At 38.1% G+C, this 21,390-nt stretch overlaps 1 protein-coding gene across 23 annotated transcripts; it reads left to right on the forward strand.

Annotated features, from left to right (window-relative positions):
• Nucleotides 1-310: 310 nt before the first annotated feature.
• Nucleotides 311-19,700, forward strand: LOC106561490 (paired box protein Pax-6). Of its 23 annotated transcripts, XM_045688401.1 has the most exons (15): nucleotides 1,797-2,166; nucleotides 4,670-4,818; nucleotides 7,314-7,391; nucleotides 7,638-7,691; nucleotides 8,555-8,575; nucleotides 10,952-11,082; nucleotides 11,405-11,446; nucleotides 11,536-11,766; nucleotides 12,072-12,237; nucleotides 15,570-15,728; nucleotides 16,032-16,114; nucleotides 16,238-16,394; nucleotides 16,646-16,758; nucleotides 17,281-17,428; nucleotides 18,912-19,700. In XM_045688401.1, the coding sequence occupies exons 4-15, from the start codon at nucleotides 7,679-7,681 to the stop codon at nucleotides 18,995-18,997; spliced, it is 1,350 nt and encodes a 449-aa protein (XP_045544357.1). In that variant the 5' UTR covers nucleotides 1,797-2,166; nucleotides 4,670-4,818; nucleotides 7,314-7,391; nucleotides 7,638-7,678; the 3' UTR covers nucleotides 18,998-19,700. The 23 variants fall into 23 exon arrangements, with proteins under 23 accessions (XP_013980981.1, XP_045544354.1, XP_045544357.1 ...); XM_014125506.2 differs by lacking the exons at nucleotides 1,797-2,166; nucleotides 7,314-7,391 and adding an exon at nucleotides 311-579; XM_014125507.2 differs by lacking the exon at nucleotides 7,314-7,391.
• The last annotated feature ends 1,690 nt before the right edge of the window (nucleotides 19,701-21,390 follow it).

Raw genomic sequence — 21,390 nt, forward strand, 5'->3', positions numbered from 1 at the left:
TTGGCCTAACGCTCTAACCGCTAGGCTACCTTGACTATTCTATTTTCACACTCTGAACACAATGCATCAGAAATTATGACTATCGAACTTGACACCGAACACAATACACACGCCTTAGGCTACATCAACCAAATCAGCTAGAAAGTGACTAAATAGATGAAATTCGGAGATAAATAGGACATTCGCTCATCAATGCATTCTGTTTGATTGGCATACGAGTGGTTATTCTCATAAGAAAGTGTATTGGCTGGCATATATCGCATTAGCATAAACGTAATGCACAAGTGGGTTTGGACATCTCCCGCGACTTCCTAGTTAGCGGAGTGATAAGTGGTGTCCAAAGTGACGTGTAGCGTCACTGCGGCCAATCACTGCCAAGTTGTGGATGATATTATGGGAAAGTTGGTGGTAGAAGCGACAGGGTCATTTTATATGATCATCGACTTGGAAACAGACCTGTAATTCAATACATGAAAACCATGGACTCTAAATGTCACATTCTATACATTCTTTCTCCTGTTTTATAATGATCAACACTGACTGGAAACACAAGTGAAGTGGATCTGTACTTTCTTCCAGGTAGGACATTAAAAATATTTATCTGTCCACCATTACGCTTTATATTGCGTTCCTGGCTTGTTTGCTTGGATATATGAATCCTTACTATTCAGCAAAGCCGTCTGCAAACATATCTTTCCTTTGCATAAGTGTTCCCACTGAGCTTCGAGGAAACATGTGTATTGAACCCGAGGTAAGTCTTCATGTGATAGTAAGTAGGGGAATGTTGTCCAGATTGCTTATACAGTTAAACAAGCTAGACAATGGATTTAAGAAATGTAAACGTAACCTTTGATGGATTTAATCCAACTACAGTTTTACGTAAGCATGTTTAATGCTTAGGCTAATAATATAAATAATAACAATTATAATAATTATTGTTGTGTTTCGTGTGTTATTAGGTTTTAGAGTTGATATAACCGTAGGCTATTTTTCTAGTTGTATGCCCTTTTAAATTGTTAAAAGCATGTCAGTATGACAACACGTCCGTGAGTGTAGTGTATGTACACTGCAGTTTACCTCATGACTAAATTGATCAATTTCCACACCTTCCTATTTAGGGGCATTTATAGAGGAATATGTTTATGCTGCTGTCAGGAAGTAAATAATCTGGCAATGAACCATTTCATGAAATATGACAAGATCTTTAGTTGCACTTTACATTCGGAATATGGGCCTGCATCACAATTAATAAACACATGGGCCTGCAGGTATAGCCATAACAAAACATGTTACTACCCCCCTCCATACAGGAGTTAATGCTTAGACCTATATGACAAAACATTCAGCAGTAGATAATTTATGTCAAGTATAGCCTAGCTGCAATTTATCATTTGTTAGCTGTGATACTCCAAGATCAAGTGCTAGTCTACTAGTTAGCTGTTGAATAAAATAATAAACCTCATAAAACCTCACGTTCCCCACAACCGATCCTCTCCATAACTTCTTATAAATCAGTGGCTGTGTCAACCCACTTTATTCGCTTCGGCTGATACTTTTGTGTCTCTCTCTCTCTCTCTCTCTCTCTCTCTCTCTCTCTCTCTCTCTCTCTCTCTCTCTCTCTCTCTCTCTCTCTCTCTCTCTCTCTCTCTCTCTCTCTCTCTCTCTCTCTCTCTCTCTCTCTCTCTTTCTTTCTCTCTCTCTCCCTGTCCTGTTTTCAATGATGACGTCAGCCACATTCAGTGCCACCTCCCCTTATGATTTTTGAGGGGGGGTCAAAACTTTTAGGGGATGCTCAAAAACCACGTTGCCCGAGGGAAAAAGAGCGACAAGATTACAGTATTTTCCCATGGTCTGAGAAAGTACTTTGTGCTAATCCAAAACTGCGCTAATTGATAGTTTTCCACATAGCAATTGCAACTCGTGGATGTTGCCTGAGTTGTTCCAATGAATGGATTTACATTTGAAATGTTATTGTTTTTCACTTGCTGATTTCGAGAAATGTATTCTGAAGTCAAGTAACAAGATAAACTCAACCACAAGACAACAACAAGGCGGATTACATCTTTCCAAAGAATGAAATGATCCATAGGTGCTATTGTTGAGCATTGTTACAACAGTTTGATCTGGGATCTTCTCATTGAATGGAGTGAAGCAGAAGGAATTGTGGTTTGTACATTACAATATAACAAGTGTTGTTAGCAGTGCACTGCATGGTTCTTCAGTGGGTTTATGGACATGAAAGACGACTTTTTGGTAGCCTAGTTTTAGGGTAAACTTATAATGATGTATTTCGCCCATAGATGTGCATCAAAGCAATTATAACTGCATTTTCAACATGCGTTGACAGTGTCGTGTTTTGTTTATTTGCATGCATAAAATGTTTGGCCTATGCTGTGCATGCTCAGAAAGTTTCATCAAATATCATATACAAACGTTAGTATTTATTTAACCTTCATTTAACTAGGCAAGTCAGTTAAGAACTAAGTCTTATTTACAATGACGGCCTACCCCGGCCAAACCCTAACCCGGACGACGCTGGGGCAATTGTGCGCCGCCCTATAGGAATCCCAATCACGGCCGGATGTGATACAGCCTGGAATTGAACCAGGGTCTGTAGTGCCTTAGACCGGTGTGCCACTCGGGAGCCCGAGTGAGCCCATCTTAAAAATCTTTGATTTTGACATACTATTAACCAATATTTTACTACACAGAAACCTTAAAAGCAGTACAGCCACAGTGTAAGGGTGGCCTATAGTTTCTGCAGCCTACACATAAATATAATCTTGCTCTTATACAAAGAATGTAATTAGAATAATTTGCTAATTTATTCCTGATTCTAAGACACATATAGCCTACTTTACTGCATCTAACTATATATTCCACGTATGACAGCAGAGTTCCTTGGAATAAAAAAATAGCCACATTGGTAGCCAAACTTCGTTAGCACTTCTGCGCACTGCAAAAACAGTGTGCCAAAATGTGTAGGCAACAGTAAACCGTCCACATCATAAGAATTTGCAGCAAGGATTGTAGAGGAGTGGAATGAAAGTTTTGTGCAAATATTAGGAAGTGACAGAGTTTCACCAAGGGACTCGAGATGACAGTGCATGACGGTCGCGGCAGCTCATTATCCTAGCCGCCCTTTCATTGCGATGCAAACTCTTTGGCAGTGTCGTTTGTCTTCTCATTGTACTTTAGTTGGGAATGCAATGGTTGTCAGGACTTATTCAGTTTATTGATGAGCTCTGACTTTTAGCACTTTTCACATGTCAAAGGAAGTCAAGTGTATGCATCCACGATTTCATTTTATGCTCTTCGCCTCCAGACACTTTTCTCCCCTCTTGTAGGTTACCCCACCATGCCACAGCCCCCCTTGTTTCTTATCCCACGACCCGGAATCTATTCCATTTGAATAAATGATGGGAACACCCATAGCCGAGACTGGTACTCCAAGTGTAAAGTCAAATGCAGGCACAGAGGGGTTGATTTGGAGTGTGTGGTGTGCGTTAATGGACATGCATTCAACAAATGTAGGTCTGCTGTGTGGCCATAACTGCAAAGTAATTTGCTTATATTTACGTCCTGTGTTATCTGTCCTTTAGAAGCTTGGACGCTGCGTCTTGGCTATGATTTGGTCCATTGAAAATGAAGTAAGATTATCGTTCTCGCTATTATATTCATTTAGTCCATAGATATTGTTTGTAATTTAGGTCTAAACAACCAAATATACCATGTGATGTCATAATCAACAGCGACAAGTGCAGAAAGTTTGCAATTATGACACTGCACTCCTGGCTGCTGCTTAAAGATCGCTTTCAGAAGTGATAGCCAGATCATTCCTAAACTGAATCTTTCAATCCAGCCTTTAGATAAAATATATATATATATATAAATGTTAATATTACAAATAGATAAGCTATCAACTTATGTAGGCTAAATTAGTAAAGTGGTGCTTTGTTGGTCTTCATCAGTGGATTATCAGTGTAAACGATAAAGATGGACTGCAAATTGTTAATGTTGATCAATTTGAGGTCGGCGCGCACCATGTGTTCATTTATAACTTCAGGTTCATCGTTAGTGTAGGAAAGCTTGTCTGCGTTCCACGATGGTGGAGCCCTGTGAGTTGCACTTGCCATTCCTTATCCAATGGTTAGCCTTCAATAGCATCCAATAGCATTTCTAAAGGAAATGTTCAGTGTGTATGTGTGTGCGTGTGTGTGCGTGCGCGTGTGTGTGTGTGTGTGTGTGCGTGCGTGTGTGTGTGTGTGTATGTTAGAGAGGGAACAGTGAATTTGCATGTGCAGAGTTATTAGTAGGTTTGAAAAGCTAGCACTGGCTCTGCCCCGTTTCCCGCTCTGCACGGCGGAGTAGGAGGAAGTGTTTCGCTGGAAGATGATGACAAGAGGTCAGGCACTGCTAATCGGCCACTGAAGAGGAGTGGAGGCGAGGCACAGACCAGGAACACATACATTAATACACTTGTACCATCACCAATCAGCATAGGTGCGCTGCTCTGCGCTACTCTCTCCCTCTCCCACTTTCTCTTTCTCTCCCTCTCCCTTTCTCTCTTTCTCTCTCTCTCTCTCTCTCACCAACTCACGAGCGCACATTTTCAGTCTCGCGCAGCCCTGACAACCCATTTTATTGTCAATCTCTGCTTCCTTCGCAGGGATTTCCATCTCTATTCAAGACCACTTGGAACATATATACAAGACAAACTCTTCGCAGGGGCTATCCAGCACTGTGGCTCCGTCTCATTTGTGCTCATACTTATCAACTAAGGCTTTGGCTGCAGTGTACACAGGATGCCTCAAAAAGGTAAGCTCTGATTTCTTGGCACTTTGTACCTAGCCTACATTTCAGACAGCACGCATTATTCACTCGTATAGCCTATAGCGTACACATTACACCATTTTAGAGTGAAACATCAAAAAGTAGGTTAAGTGTTGGAAATGCTAATTAAACTCCAAGTTAATACGTTTTTGTAATTTAGGAAGAGTCCGAACGGCTCAAAAGTTTTTAGTGCTGGTCATTTAACAAAGGAACTTTGGTACGCAGACTAGTGGCAGCCAAATTTGAACATTTAGGTTCGCATCCTTATGTATTTATACTGTGCTTTTGCTTGTATTCCGTCGGTGCTTGCCGTTATCTTAATGCTTATGCTTGACAAGGAAGAGTAAAAAGTCAGGCCAAGACAGTGATCAGTCCAAAGAATGGGGACGTGATGATGCGATGAGCAAGGGTGTCAAGTTGAATCATACAGTCGGCCTCACCCGGGCGCCATCACAAAAAAAAATGCTCTTTTAACTTTTTACTAAGTTTGGCAAATGTTTAATCCTTTTCAGGATACATTTTCCTCTATTCAATGACAATTTAAATATTATGCTTACTGAACTCAAATAGTAATGTTTTTAACATGCAGGATATATATGTGAAAACAATTCAGAGATAAACTCGAATAGATTAGACTATTATAGCTATTTCTCCACACAAAGTAATAATGATTAGATTAAGTGCATAGTTACGTTTTACGTACTACAAATATAAGAAAATACAGAAAAATCACAACTTCAAAACCATTGTTTATATTAGTGGTTAATTACCTAATATGATTTATAACATTAGGCTATGCATTATGCTTTTGGCTCTTCCAGTACGATATTGCTTTAGTCTATTAGCAAAATATATGGTAGCTATATATAGTGGTAGATATATCAAATGTTACTGTGTTCAACTTCCTGCCAGGACATTGTTCATTTATGGAGTTTTTCTGCATATAAATGAAGGGAATAATCAGGAATAATATAGTCCTTACAAGTCTGAAGATGCATGTTCAATTAAAATTGTTGTAGTTGTGAATTAAAACGGGCAAAATACAGATGAGGCCTTCCTCTTTTACAGACTGCATCAAATAAATTATACAATTCTAGTTAGACTTGCATAATAAGCTCATTATTGGCACCTCATGACATTAAAAAGTGTGGTTTACAAGTAGACTGCTTCCGGGTTAAGTTTATGCTTAGTTAATTTCTATATCAAATGAGTTGAATGATTAAAGGTTAATGGATCATTTTACACATACAATCAAAAATAAACCCGAAACCCTTTACTTTTCACTTCCCCATTTTCCCATTGCATTATTGCATTTGAAAAGAATTAGAAGAGAGAATGAGAAAAATGAAATACATGCTTTGTAGCTACACCTGTCTAATTATAAACGTATATAATCAGTGAACCAATAGTGCATTTAATTTTCCTAACTTTATTTTAGAAAATGATTATAAATTATAAGTTATGATGATGAGTTAGTTGAATTTACAGCTTCTTTAGAATATCTTCATACATATGAATAGCAGCTTGGCTCTATGATTGGATGTAAGCTATAGGCTATTTATTTGTGGATGCACACTGTAAATACACACACAGTCAGTCCATTGCCTGTTTAAGAAGGAGAAGATAAAAAGGGAGAAAATCAAAGCGTGGACTATTTCCTTAGTGGCCTCCTTTTCTGCAAATGTTTTGAATGGGCTCTTTATGGCAATTGTCTTTTTCCAATTGAGCACCCCACTGAGCTGTTGTATATTTTTTTACAATCCTAACGACACACACCAGCAACAGCATTACCTCCAGATATTTAAAACAAGAAATTGCGTTTCTATTTTCCAAGTCGAGACAAACAAAAAAGCAGAGGGATGCGGGCACCGGGTCACGGCAAGCAGCAGTGTAACTGTGACGGTGTGAGAGGGTGTTGTGCTGGGCATGGTTGCAGTGGGAGGGGGTTGCTCCCTACAGCTCTTTGTATTCCTGAGAGTTGTTGGTACGTTTAGTTCGAGGCTGTGTAGCTAGTTAGTGAGCCTGAGTTATGCTCTCTGGGTTCTGGTGTAGAAGCAGAAAGGACGCCATTGTTGAAATCCTGCAGGCTTTGTTGGAGAGCCTTCACCCCCTCCCGATGTCACTTTCCAAAGCAGCCAAGCGAGGTAGACAGCGTGTGTCACTAGACGACTACATATAAAGACATCTTAAAAGTATATTACTGACTAAAGTTTTCACAGCCAATATACTAACAGTAATATTTTATATCTTAATATGCAAATGTATTCAAAATTCCTTAACTTTATTTCTTAAAGGTAGCCAGCTTACTCTCAATACACCTAAAATACACTCAAAAGCTGATAATAAACTATTGAACGTTTTCTAAAATTACTGCAATGCTATTTATCTCATGAAATGAGTTAGAAAATATTGCAGTAAGTCTGACTTAATAAAACGAAAGCTCAGGTGCCTACTAATAAAATGTTTTGCTTTGTCCATAGGGAGAATATATTAACTAGTGAGAAGCAGATGAGAGATTCTTTAAATTGTTTTAAGCGGACAGTCCACACTGTTTCCAGGCAAGTTTAAATACTGAATATATATATATATTCAAAAATCTATAGAACAACAAACGATATTATGCTCTCATATTATGAAATATGAATGAATAATCGCCTAATGCATCCTGAGGTATTCATGAGTAATATAGTTCCCACCGTATTGTCTAATTGCACCAAATCAATGTCTGCGATGTGTATGTACCCTGAGTACTGTAATATTATTAGCAATACTGATCATTGCTATTCTTTCCCCATGACTAATAGAATACTATAACCGGGCCACGTGGGAATCTGGCGTCGCGTCCATGATGCAAAACAGTAAGTGAATGTTTTTTTCAGAGTAACTATATACACTGAGCTGTAAAGAATCATGTGGCACATAACATTTATGCTGCATATGTTGGTTTGCATGTTTGTGTAGAATAAGGCCAAGATTTTTCGACATGTTGACATTTTCTGAATTAGGAATGTTTTACATATGCTCATTCTCATATTTTCATCCACACAGTTGTATTTGTATCAGTGGACTTTGGCTAGTATGCTTCTATTAACCTGTACGTGTAACAACTGAAACATAGCCTAATACCTGCACCTGCACTATGACGAACTATCAGAGAAGAGGATAGCAGGAAGTAGAAGGCCTGATGGTTGTATTTATTGGCTAAATACATACAACTTCCAAATAAGTTGTGTTGTCACACATAGGCCTACACAATAATAATACAACACCAATAGAAAGAAAGAAAGAAAGAAAGAAAGAAAGAAAGAAAGAAAGAAAGAAAGAAAGAAAGAAAGAAAGAAAGAAAGAAAGAAAGAAAGAAAGAAAGAAAGAAAGAAGAGGAAAAGTGTATTCTTGATATGATAAAATAACATTTCAGAAACGCCTGTTGGGGTGTGCCAATTCACATTGCCCATTATATATGCACTAATGGACATTGCATGCATCTCATGGAGAATATGTCATGTTTATGAAAATGTTATTCCTTCTGTATAACCACAGTGTGAGGGTAATGCTTTGATGAGACTTTCAGAGTCTTTTTTTATGAACGCATTGGGACTATAAACGTTAGAGCAGTATTTACATATTTAAGATGCTATTTAGTAATTCATAATTCATAATTTTGTATCGTTGACAAAGTGACAATAAAATACATATATTTTCTTTTTTAATGCTGGACAAGAGGTGTATGACTATAACGAAGGTGTGTGGAATGGCTTACTCTCATTCTCTTAAAATCAACGACAAGTTTGTGCTGCAGTGTGCTTTCATATTTATGCCAATACGTTATGTTGTCTTGGCTTGGCCTTGCACTTCATGTATATTTTTATATCAGGCCTAAATTTAACAAGTTATAGACGTAGGATCAGAGGGAAGATGTGACGCATACACTTGAAAGACCTCCAACCAAACAAAGCATTTGAATCTAGGTCAGTTTAAGTGGGCCATATTCAATAATTGAACGGTGATGTGAAGTCCCATATTCCCTCTCACGTTTGAAAAGAAAACTGAGTTCTTCAAATAATTGCAATATACGAGTTTTTTCTTTGCATGAAAAAAAAATACCGTATCAAAATGTACATTGTGTCTGTTCCATACTTTTTAAATGGACCTACTGGCTACCAAAATATTAGGGCTATATATTATCCTGTAATCAAGATTGTATAGAACTATGCCTTCATTTATCTCTTGTTACATTTGTACATTGTGATGGCAATGGACTGTGGTGATCTCTTGAGCGAAATACTGAGCAGATATGATTCGGGTGAGGCCTTCAGTTTGTCTAAAGGTCGCGCTGGCTCTGCAGGCTTTGTGCTAATAACTCCTGGGTGTATATGGAACTGAGCGTCCAAATTGACGCCATATGTTTTCCTATTAATTGACTTGCAATAGAATACAAGGCGCATAATCATTGCCACCAGGCGAGATCGACACCACTCACCGTGGGGAATTATTTAATGATTGAGATTTAACCTTTCGAGTGAAAGTTAGATTGGATATTCTTATCTCCGTGTGGCAGTGATCAAGTGAATTTATATGAGCACTAGGCCTATACGGGAGGCGCGTTCAAAGCCAATAAATGTTCAATATGCTTTTCCCTGCTGGCCTATCAAATGCACAAACACAATTGATTTAATCTAATCCTGGAATTAACCTCAACATAGCGATGGATTTGCTCTTACAGCAGTCTTCTCCTGAGCGGATAGCCTGTATTTACACCCTGATTTTGGCTAGAATTGGAGAATTTAGCACAATGGCAGTAGACAACAAATTCACAAGCAGGTGTAGTTTTCTTTTTTAAGGCCTAATGTAATATTATAATTGATGTAGGGCTTACGTATTATTTAATTATTATTTGAAAACACAATAACAAAACATATATAAAACAAGGGAGAGTGCAAACATCTACAGCAGACTCATAATAACAAATATGGTTTGTCGCTTGAAAAAAAAAGGATGTCACTTTTGATATGTTAAGAGCAACGCGCGCTCCCATCCTCGTGCCCGCGCACAGCCCCTTGGCTACCATAAAATGAAGCTTCCCTTGAAGGGTAAATGAGTAGAGTCCAATTTAGTCTGAGTGATATCCAAATGCAGACAGAAAGGGTCGTTTTATCATGCTACTATTTGTCGTGACGATGCCATTTTCAAAAGCAGAGCAGTGTCATAAAGTGACATGCCTGCCACAAGTGCTCCAACTGATCTTTTCAATTAGCCTTCCATGCATGATCCAGGGCGACTTCCGCCTATTTCCAGAAATTAACATCAAACTTGACGTGTAGCTAGCTTTACTCTAAAGACAAATGTCAGCCAGGCTCATCATATTTTCCCCCTCTTCTATATTTGGAGCTTATTTATTGCTAAGGAGCTTGTGCTCTTGGAGTCAATTTAACGGGAGGCTTCGAAGGGAAGGGAGCGGACAACTAGAGCAAACGTAGGCGGCTACAAGGAGGCTGCTTTTCTATTGGACTTCAGGTTTGGTCTGGTTTTCTGGGCTATCCTAAGCTGGATATTGTTAATGAACTCGCATGAAACCTGTTTAAATGAGCGTTTATGGTGTTTTAGCTGGTGTAACATCAAGTTGATATAAAGTTGGATTAAGTGACGATTTGTTTTTAGTCTTGAAATTATACTGTAATTACTACTTTATACTGCTCTGCCGCAAATGCCATTACGCTATTTGATCTTAAAGATTTGCAAAGATGCGCAAATCTCGGATCAGTGGGGTGGAGATGTTTTGGTTGAGATCATACCACACCGCTAGTCAATGTTCTGCTCGTGTGATTAGAACAAGATTGTAGAAAATAATGACATCGGAAAGCATTTCGAACATATGACAGATGAACAATGGCAATCATTACAGACTGCAAATTCCAGCGTGATTTTCCCGATGTTTGGTGCTGAATGTCCAGTTTAATTTATTGTCTCCTGTTCTGTTTGATAACTTTTATTTTGCATAGTTAACATCTAAACGCTTGCATCGGAGACATCTGTATTGAAGAGGCTGCTGTTTAAAAAAAAATCACAGCTCTTGATTAATGGCTTAACTAAAGAGAGTGCATCCCCTGTCTCTGCCCAGGTCACAGCGGAGTGAATCAGCTCGGCGGAGTGTTCGTCAACGGCAGACCCCTGCCCGACACCACCAGACAGAAAATAGTCGAGCTTGCTCACAGTGGCGCGCGGCCGTGCGATATATCCAGGATTCTGCAGGTGATAACACTGCATTCTTCTCTCTGTCTGCATCAGTAAAACGCGTTAGAATAAGATTCCTAATGCGTGATTTTTATTTAGAATATATACCAACTCAATGCACATCCAACTATTGTCAGTTCAAACCATTTTAAGTTGCAGTTTTGAAAATATAATATTACGCACGAATAAATAGGCTACTTCATTGTAGCGATGAATTATGGTTTGTGGTGATACCAGGACATGTTAGGATACAACCTGCAAACACAACCATCCAGTAGATGCCGTGATCCAGTGCAAATTAAATTACCGTACCATTCAAGGTATATTTCTTGTGTTATAGACCCATGGTGATGCAAAAGTTCAAGTGCTGGACAATGAAAACGTAAGCGTAACAATGTTTGTAGTATAAACATATATTTCACATTAGTCTTAAATAATGTATGTGATTTGTGTCTATTGTTTTCTATTTAGGTGTCAAACGGCTGTGTGAGTAAGATTCTGGGCAGATACTATGAAACCGGCTCCATCCGACCAAGGGCGATCGGGGGTAGCAAACCAAGAGTAGCAACTCCCGAGGTGGTCGGAAAAATTGCAGTATACAAGAGGGAGTGCCCTTCAATCTTCGCGTGGGAAATTCGTGACAGACTGCTATCCGAGGGGGTCTGCACAAACGATAATATACCCAGTGTAAGTTCAGTGAGTGTAAGTTATTAGTCATACCATTTTATAGGCCTACACGCTTAACATATTACCGTGAACAACTGACCTCCATATTGGTTATGATTATGCACCTGTTTCAGAATAATTACACAAATTGAAAAAGTAATTTATATTTTGTTAATCTCCCATTTCGATAGAGAGTGTCTTATTCAAATACATATTGTGAATGTGAGGGTATGCATGCACTTATGTGACAGATCACTTGCAAGCCAATGTGCCGTCACAACAAGGGAAACAAGCGCCAAGCGCGTTTAATTAATGTAAAGGGTTTTGGATTTGTCTTTCAGGTGTCGTCGATAAACAGAGTACTGCGCAACCTGGCTAGCGAGAAGCAACAGATGGGCGCAGATGGCATGTATGAGAAGTTGAGAATGCTGAACGGTCAGACTGGGACGTGGGGGACCCGGCCGGGCTGGTACCCCGGAACCTCAGTGCCAGGACAGCCCAACCCAGGTAAGAGAATCACTGCATTGGACGAGTGAAGTGCGGGTCTTTATTATGTTGTTTTTATAACGATTAATTACTATTATTATTATTATTAGTAGTAGTAGTAGTAGTATTGTAGGCTCTACCATTATATTATGCGTATATTATTACAATAGTGTTATTACCAAAATAAACAATAATATTAAAATTTTATTTTATCGTGTTACAACATTATTAGGCTAAATTATTGTTACATTGTTTAAAGTAACATGGGAATAAAAATTACTTTTTCGAAAATCATTGAGTTCAGTTGATATTGTTTATCACTAACGCGTCTGGTTCATTAGACTTATCTGACTTATGCATGGAACTATAATTCATTTGCTGGTCTATATGCAGAGAAGTAACCAAACACTTTTGGGAAACATAGATGAACGTCTAATTCTGATGTGAGAGTGTGAAAGCTTGTTGAGATTCAAAGATTACTTGGTTTGATTCGACTAGTTATTACACTGCAAATTCTTGACATGTTTTTCTATCAACTTTTTTTACAATATGGTTGTAATTTCACAATTTAGTCTTCACGATTTAGTCTGCACGATTTAGTCTGCACGATCGATCCATTCCTAGGCCTACTATATTTTGCATTGACCGAGGATGAAAAATATCTGAAGCTGTGTGCGGAATATCTGTACAAAGGATGTTTCTGTTACACGCAAGAATTTGTTATGGGAACAGTTCTGTTGCAATGTAATTGCTCATTAGAGAACGTTTTGTTTCTCATTAAGGGCGACATGAATAAGCGTCTAGTTTGAGGAGACAGCTGTAGAAATGTTCCACGGGAGACCTCTGGACACGATATGGCATCACTTGCCAATTAGACACGTCAGTTTTAAGAGAACTAAACAATAAAGTATGGACACTGTAGATATACAAATAATCGTGTTTTCCCCCTCATAATATCTGCAATTTTTTGTTTGTTGGCATCTATATCTGTCTCGCGAATTGCTTTGATGGGCCTACATTTTTATTTTTTCCACAATACATTTTTTTCCAACTCTAAAAGTCCTATTGGCTTTGGAGCTCTTGGTAGAATGAGATAACCCCAACAATTACATGAAGGTGGATGAAAGGTGAAGATGAAAGGTGACGATGACAGGTGATGATGACAGGTGATGATGACAGGTGACCAAGTGTCATGAGTAACAAATGGTAGCCTATTTTTTATTAGCAATAATATATATTTATTTTATTGTATTTTTTGTTATTATTATAGTAATTATTATTAACTAGGCACTACTGTTATTATAATAGTATCATAATAGTATTAAGTATATAATCTAGATATATATAATCTTATCACAATGATAAGGGATAATATTATTATATATGAATAATAACGCTGCTGTTGTTTGTACTTCAAATGTATCTCTTTTATCCTGTCTATTCAAAATGTGTGTGTAAACAACACAACCAGCTATACCAACATCGCATGTTCACTTATGTTCTGCCATAAGTGTCTATACTTGCGTGGAGTGCGATTTCAAGGGCATTAAGAATCCATTACTCTGGAAGCATACGGTTGGGTGAGGTCTCAGAGGGGGACAAATATGGTCTCAATCTGATAAACGCCATGCAACAGTGAATAAAATAACGAATTCATCAGAGTGACAGGGCCTAAAAAGAGAGAACTCTTTCATAAGGAGAGGGTAAAAGCTCTCCCTAGCTATTTCGTGTTTTTAGGGATCAACGTGACAGTTTTTCTGATCTTCTTTTTCTTTCTAGAGGACTAAAGCTGTCTGTCTATAGGGTTTAAGCACTTTCTCTTTCAGGGGGTCCCAGAATGTTTTAAGTTTCTATTTAAGGTTCTCTATATTTTGGCTTGTTTTACGCCTCACCGATTGCGACACGTGATACTATGGAACCGTATATTTCCCAGCGTCTTTCATTAATGAAAACAAATCCCAAATCTAGCGACAGTTGATCTGGCTGAGGGATAATGGGACGCACATTCACTCCTTTTGACAGATTAGCTACAAAACTATAGCGCACTGGCCACTGATAAACTTTATTTTTGGAGAGACTTAATCGTTGCGTATGTTTACACCTGGTTCTGAATAATGCATTTCGTTTTGAAACTACAAATCTGTCAGAAAGACAAACGCATAACGTCAAAGCAGAGTGAACAAGATACCCACATATGATGATGAGTCACTACTGATGTGTTTTTCAAATATATCAAGATTATATTACTTATATTCCTTACCAATACAGTTTATGACTAAACTGAGCAACCTGCCGGGCATGTAGAAAAAAAACACGAAATGTAAAATGGTAATCACCTGCACAATAAACTGTCAAAGCAGATTTATCTAGGCCCACATAACCAGTCTATATCATCTTGCTACATAGACATAATGTAATGGAGCAAAGGGATGCTGAATAAAGTGTTTAACAACGCCACTCACTGAGGCCCCCTAACTCACAGTTGGTTTCCCTGTCCCCTTTATGTAGGCCTAACAAACAGGGGCTGAGCAAGTGATGTCTCATTCAGTATGTGCTGGGTGATTTGCTTCTATGGCCTAAAGAAGGTATAAATCCTAACTGGTGTTGAACAGGGCATCCTAGGAGACAGTGATTAATGATAGCAGTGCATAAAGGTTAACATACTAAGCTGAAAAGTCTGTTGACTGGAATCCTCAAGCTACAATGAAGGGAACTGAGTGCCTCGAGAGAATCCCTTTGTTGCCTTTTCCAATTGTGTCCTCAAAATTCTGCCCACGAAAGTTTGCCAACCCCTCCATAGACCGTGAATTGAATAGTTTCCCTTATGCTCTTGGTTTTGTGTGGTCGTGAAAAATAGCTTTTATTCAAGTGTTGGGGGTTATTTCAAAGGTTGCACAAACACCCATGTGGAAAAAGCTAACATTTAAAAAGGGAACATTTAAAATGGGAAGGTTTGGATTTTAAAGCATTTCAGGGGATCTGAATAGGTTCTACCTCATTTTGTTGTATTTCAGCACGACAGGCATTGTTACATGGTCATAAAAGATCTAAGCCAAAAGGAATATTTTCCCACCAATTTTTATAGCCTTTTCTATAGCCTGACGTGACTAATAATATCTGGTTGAAATAATACAATGAATTGTCAAACCAAGTCAATATCAGCTGGAAGAAGCAGAGAACTCAAGAAGTCTTAACATTTCACTTATTTTAAGATAACATTTTACACACAGATGGGTTTTGGGCAAACGCTAACATGATCACATTTACTTCCCAACAGGTGCACCTCATGCTATGCATGGAAGCTGAAGAAGGAGTGATAGCTTGTATTGATTGATTGATTCTGTATGTTTCAGATGGTTGTCCACAGTCAGACGGTGGAGGTGAGAACACTAATTCAATAAGTTCGAATGGAGAAGACTCGGATGAGACCCAAATGAGACTTCAGCTCAAAAGAAAACTGCAAAGGAACCGCACTTCGTTCACACAAGAACAGATAGAAGCGCTTGAGAAAGGTAAATCATACCGCCACTGTCACATGTTCTTGTCCAACTGTCGGCCAAAGCAATCTCATTAATGAGCTGGTGATACTAAATTAGTCTATTTTACACAGAAGTAAAGCATCAAGGCTGACTCATAACTAGGTCTATTTATTTTGAATATCACCACAGATGACTGTTTTCAGAATAATTTATTCACTGCAAATTATCAGTTTTTCAACAACTACATTAGTCTGAATGATTTTTTTAGGCATATGTTATGTATAGCGCATTTAATGACTTCCTTTGTAGTTCATACTAATGTTGTTTTTGTTTCAGAGTTTGAAAGAACTCACTATCCAGATGTTTTCGCAAGGGAAAGACTTGCTGCAAAAATTGACCTCCCAGAGGCCAGAATACAGGTACAGCAACCTCTCCTTGTGCCCATTAACATCACCTTGAATGTAGGGATGTTATAACCACATTCACAGAAGTGACAGCAGACAAATCCAACACTAACCTTTGAAACATGACTGTGGTTTCAGGTGTGGTTTTCAAATAGAAGGGCAAAGTGGAGGAGGGAGGAGAAACTACGGAATCAAAGACGACAAGCCAGTAACTCCTCCAGTCACATCCCTATCAGCAGCAGTTTCAGCACCAGTGTCTACCAGCCCATCCCACAGACCACAGCACCAGGTTGGAGTCAGTGATCTTTATCAAAACGTTATGTTACATCAGATACATTCCACCGTCATGTATTGCCTGTAGGGTCTATTTTTGTGATTTTACTAATGTAGCCTAATCAGAATGGAGAAGAAACATTTAATGTACGAATATGTGTGAGAGTCAGGAGAGCCACACAATCCATTCTATGTTCCTGCATGTCAATGATGCAAATGGCAATCAGGCGCTGACTGGTATCTTAAATACCTGTCTATATCCTCCCCCTGCAGTGTCGTTCTCGTCAGGATCCATGTTGGGAAGACCAGACACAGCCCTTACAAACACATACAGTGCCCTGCCACCTATGCCAAGCTTCACCATGGCCAACAACCTGCCTATGCAAGTAAGTACATCACTGTCAGATCCAATAAGAAATGCAGTATTTTGGCGTTGTTTTTGTAATTACTTAGCATAGCATCTAAATGAATGACCATGATAAAGATATGTTGTAAACCTATATATAGTATACGGCGGCAGGTAGCCTAGTGGTTAGAGTGTTGGACTAGTAACCGAAAGGTTGCTAGATTGAATCCTTGAGCTGACAAGGTAAAAGCTGTCGTTCTGCCCCTGAACAAGGAAGTTAACCCACTAGGCCGTCATTGTAAATAAGAATGTTTTCTTAACTGACTTGCCTAGTTAAATAAAGGTTAAATAAATAAATAAAAATACATACTTGTCACACAAGTTAATGCTGTAACTTGCAATGCTGTATTAAATACTATGATGAATTTCTAGCTGAAATATGATAGACAATATTTGTGTTCCCATGCTTGACGTGGCCCATCCCTTAGTAGATACAGTAGGAGATGTTGCTAGGTGACAGAGAAGCAGGTGAATCTGACTGTACTGTGTGCTGTCCCCTCAGGCCCCTGTGTCCAGCCAGACCTCCTACTCCTGCATGCTGCCCACCAGTCCCTCAGTCAATGGACGGAGCTATGACACGTACACCCCTCCTCATATGCAAGCACATATGAACAGCCAATCAATGGCTGGTTCAGGAGGCAACTCAACAGGTAAGCAGAGAAAAATGCATGACAAAATAAACAAAATCCAAGAAATTACAAAACACCATTTGCAAATGTTGGTAGGCCTTCAGAAAGTGTTCCCACCCCTTGACTTTTTACACATTTTGTTGCATTACAACCTGAATTTAAAATTGATTACATTTTGATTTTTTTGGGTCACAGACACATTACCCCATAATGTTAAAGTGGAATTATGGTTTTAAAAATGTTTACACATTTTAAAAAACTGGAAAGCTGAAACTGGAGAGGAAGGAAACCACTCAGGGATTTCACCATGAGGCCAATGGTGACTTTAAAACAGTTACAGAGTTTAATGGCTGTGATAGGAGAAAACTGAGGATGGATCAACAACATTGTAGTTACTCCACAATACTAATCCAATTGACACAGTGAAAAGAAGAAGCCTGTACAGAATAAAAAATATCCGCAGCAAGGCACTAAAGTAATACTGCAATAAATGTGGCAAAGCAATTCACTTTCTATCCTGAATACAAAGTGTTATGTTTGGGGCACATCCAATACAACACATTACGGAGTACGAATCTCCACATTTTAAGCTTAGTGGTGGCTGCATCATGTTATGGGTATGCTTGTAATCATTAAGGTCTGAGGAGATTTTCAGGATAAAAAGGAAATGGAATGGAGCTAAGCACAGGCAAAATCCTAGAGGAAAACCTGATTCAGTCTGCTTTCCACCAGACACTGTGAGATGAATTCACCTTTCAGCAGGACAATAACCTAAAACACAAGGCCAAATCTACACTAGAGTTGCTTACCAAGAAGACAGTGAATGTTCCTCAGTGGCCGAGTTAAAGTTTTGACTTAAATCTGCTTGAAAATCTATGGCAAGACCTGAAAATGGTTGTCTGGCAATGATCAACAACCAATTTGACAGAGCTTGAAGAATCTTGAAAAGAATAATGGCAAATGTTGCACAATCCAGGTGTGGAACGCTCTTAGAGACTTACCCAGAAAGACTCATAGCTGTAATCACTGCAAAAGATGATTCTAACATGTATTGACTCAGTGGGTTGAATACTTATGTTTTCGAGATAGATTAGTGTTTTATTTTTCATAAATATTTTACAAATGTTTAAAAAAAAAATCTACTTTGACATTAGAGTATATTGTGTAGATCGTTGACAAAAAAAATACAATTAAATCCATTTTAATTCCACTTTCTAAAACAACAAAATGTGGGAAAAGTCAAGGGGTGTGAATGCTTTCTGAAGGCACTGTATTTTGATAGATAGGTAATATAGATGTTCACATGTAAAAAAAAATATATATGTACATTTTTGTAATGAATATTGAACATGTCAATTATATGGAGATGCTTGTTTACAATAATTCTGTTATGAGAATACTGGTGTGTTTGCTAAAACTTCAATGAATGTTACTGAGCAGACACTAGAAGGTACTGACTGTATGGTGCCAGAACTGATCCATCGCTCTGTGTTTGTTGTGTCAGGTCTCATCTCTCCTGGAGTATCTGTTCCTGTTCAAGTCCCAGGCAGTGAAGCAGACATGTCGCAGTACTGGCCCAGGCTACAGTAGAGACTTTCAACGTGTGACTCCTTGGATATTGTCTCGAAAGAAGAAGCTGTCCGGCAGTATTTTATAACAGAACTGAGAAAATACTCTAAAAGAGACTATTTTGTACTGGGATTGGGCCATTCTCTATCATTCTTTGGCCACAAAGACTTGAAGAAGAAAAAAAGAGAAAGGACTTCTGTAAAGTGCCCGGTGTAACATCGTAAATGGGGGAAAAAAACTAGCTGTTTTCAGTTTCCAACTTATGTCATTTTTGGTGTATTTGTATATGGCCAGTTGTATGTCATGATGAAAAAAGAACAACGTGGATGGACAGTGAAACTGAGTTGGTCCTTGCTTCTGCTGAAAAGAAGATCATTTGTGAAGAATTTCCTTCCATGAATAATTTTTATCAATGTATATCAAGAAGCTCTCCCAGTCTGTGTACAGAATGTGGACTCTGGTGAAACAAGTTTGTGTCATTCCAGGTACCAGTTGGGTATGAGAAGCCTGTTTCTCTATTCTTTTCTTTTCAAAAGCTTGCTGGCAGAAACATTGTAAATGGAAAGCATTAACCGCTGAAATGGAGTTAAAAAAAACTTTTGGTAGCTAAAAACGGTAGATTGTGTCTTCGATATAATTCAGTTTGTTATGTCGAAATGTAAGTATTTGTCTTCCCTAGCAGTCTCCCGGAACAATTTCTATAATAAAGTTAATTTCATTTATATTTCTCAGAATATTCTATATGTTTTACACATTTTAATTTCATTTCATTCAATCGGGTACAAGTTATTTGTTATAGTTGTACTTAAGTGTTTTACTTGACTTTGTGCTACTAAAATACTCTCACTGCAACAATGCATAGAAATGCAAGGCCTGCCAGAGTTTAAAGCCTTTTGAGGTTTGCATCTATACATATCCAAATTAACCATTGTTGATTGTACAAACAGACCAAAGCCTTTGTATATCATTTATTATACAACCTCCATTTCCTTTTGTAGTCTTCTGTTGCCAATTTTGTAAAGATTTTGGTAACTTTTAGATAGGTACAGAGTTTTAAATGTTAGTCTATCAGTTGGTCTTTCACTCATGAGCAACAATCTTTCCGTACAGTGGATGACCAGAGCTCACAACAATCTTTCCTTACAGTGGATGACCAGAGCTCATTTCTCACTCTCAGTTCCGTGCTAGCCTAGACTATTGTATGGATGGGGAGTCAAATTCAATTGTATTTCAAATATTTCCGTATACATTTATTTAAGCATTCTTGTATTTTGTCAAAATATAAAAGTAATTTTGTACAGTATGATAGTGTCTAAGTGGGAGCTTTATGTTGCTAACTAATTCTATCAAAACAACATGCTATTGATGATGGTAATGAGTGTATGTGCTGCAACATTCAGGACCTACACCATTGGTAATCAAAACGTTGTCATAAGATCATCATACAGCCATAATTATTTCATGCAAGTAGACATCATTCATCTCATATGAGGGAAAAATACGTTGATCTTACATAAAGACTATGGGAAGACTGTAGTATTACTTATATACAACAAGAACCTTCTGAAAATGTAGCTGTTATAGTTTGGAAAATATTTTATATTACCCAATGGTCAATAGTACTTGGATAACTAGTGGTCCCTATGAATGCCACATTCTGAACAATCACACTCCAATGCTAAACCACCAAGAGTAGGATATACAGCACAAACAGGTCTGGGTTCAGGCTAACGATTGTCCTGCTCTTCCTACACATTTGTGGGTATTTCATTCTTAACAAGCCACATGTAGTACCTGATATAAAGAAACCTGAGTAAGATATCCACATTGGAAAAAACGTTTAGAGAAAGAAACCATTTAGAGGGAGAGAGCCCATGTCACAATGCCTGCTATGCTGTGCATAGAGCTTTACATTGTCTATTTTGAAGACAATTATGCTCCCAAGCCTTCATATGTACATTACAATATCATGACAATTATATGTTTCCAAGCTTCATCCGCTCATTACTTAGTTCTTGGTATAACTAGTAAGTTCTTGGTATAACTTAGTACGTTTACTCAAACTATGATTTAGTGCACACATATCATCTTTCAGAATATACACTTATAACAGCATCATCTTTCAGAATATACACTTATAACAACTATCATCTTTCAGAATAGATACTTATAACAGCTATCATCTTTCAGAATATACATTTATAACAGCTATCATCTTTCAGAATAGACACTTATAACAGCTATCATCTTTCAGAATATACACTTATAACAGCTATCATCTTTCAGAATAGATACTTATAACAGCTATCATCTTTCAGAATATACATTTATAACAGCTATCATCTTTCAGAATAGATACTTATAACAGCTATCATCTTTCAGAATAGACACTTATAACAACTATCATCTTTCAG

Source organism: Salmo salar, chromosome ssa10 (assembly GCF_905237065.1).
Source record: "Salmo salar chromosome ssa10, Ssal_v3.1, whole genome shotgun sequence".
Taxonomy (NCBI): Eukaryota; Metazoa; Chordata; class Actinopteri; order Salmoniformes; family Salmonidae; genus Salmo; species Salmo salar.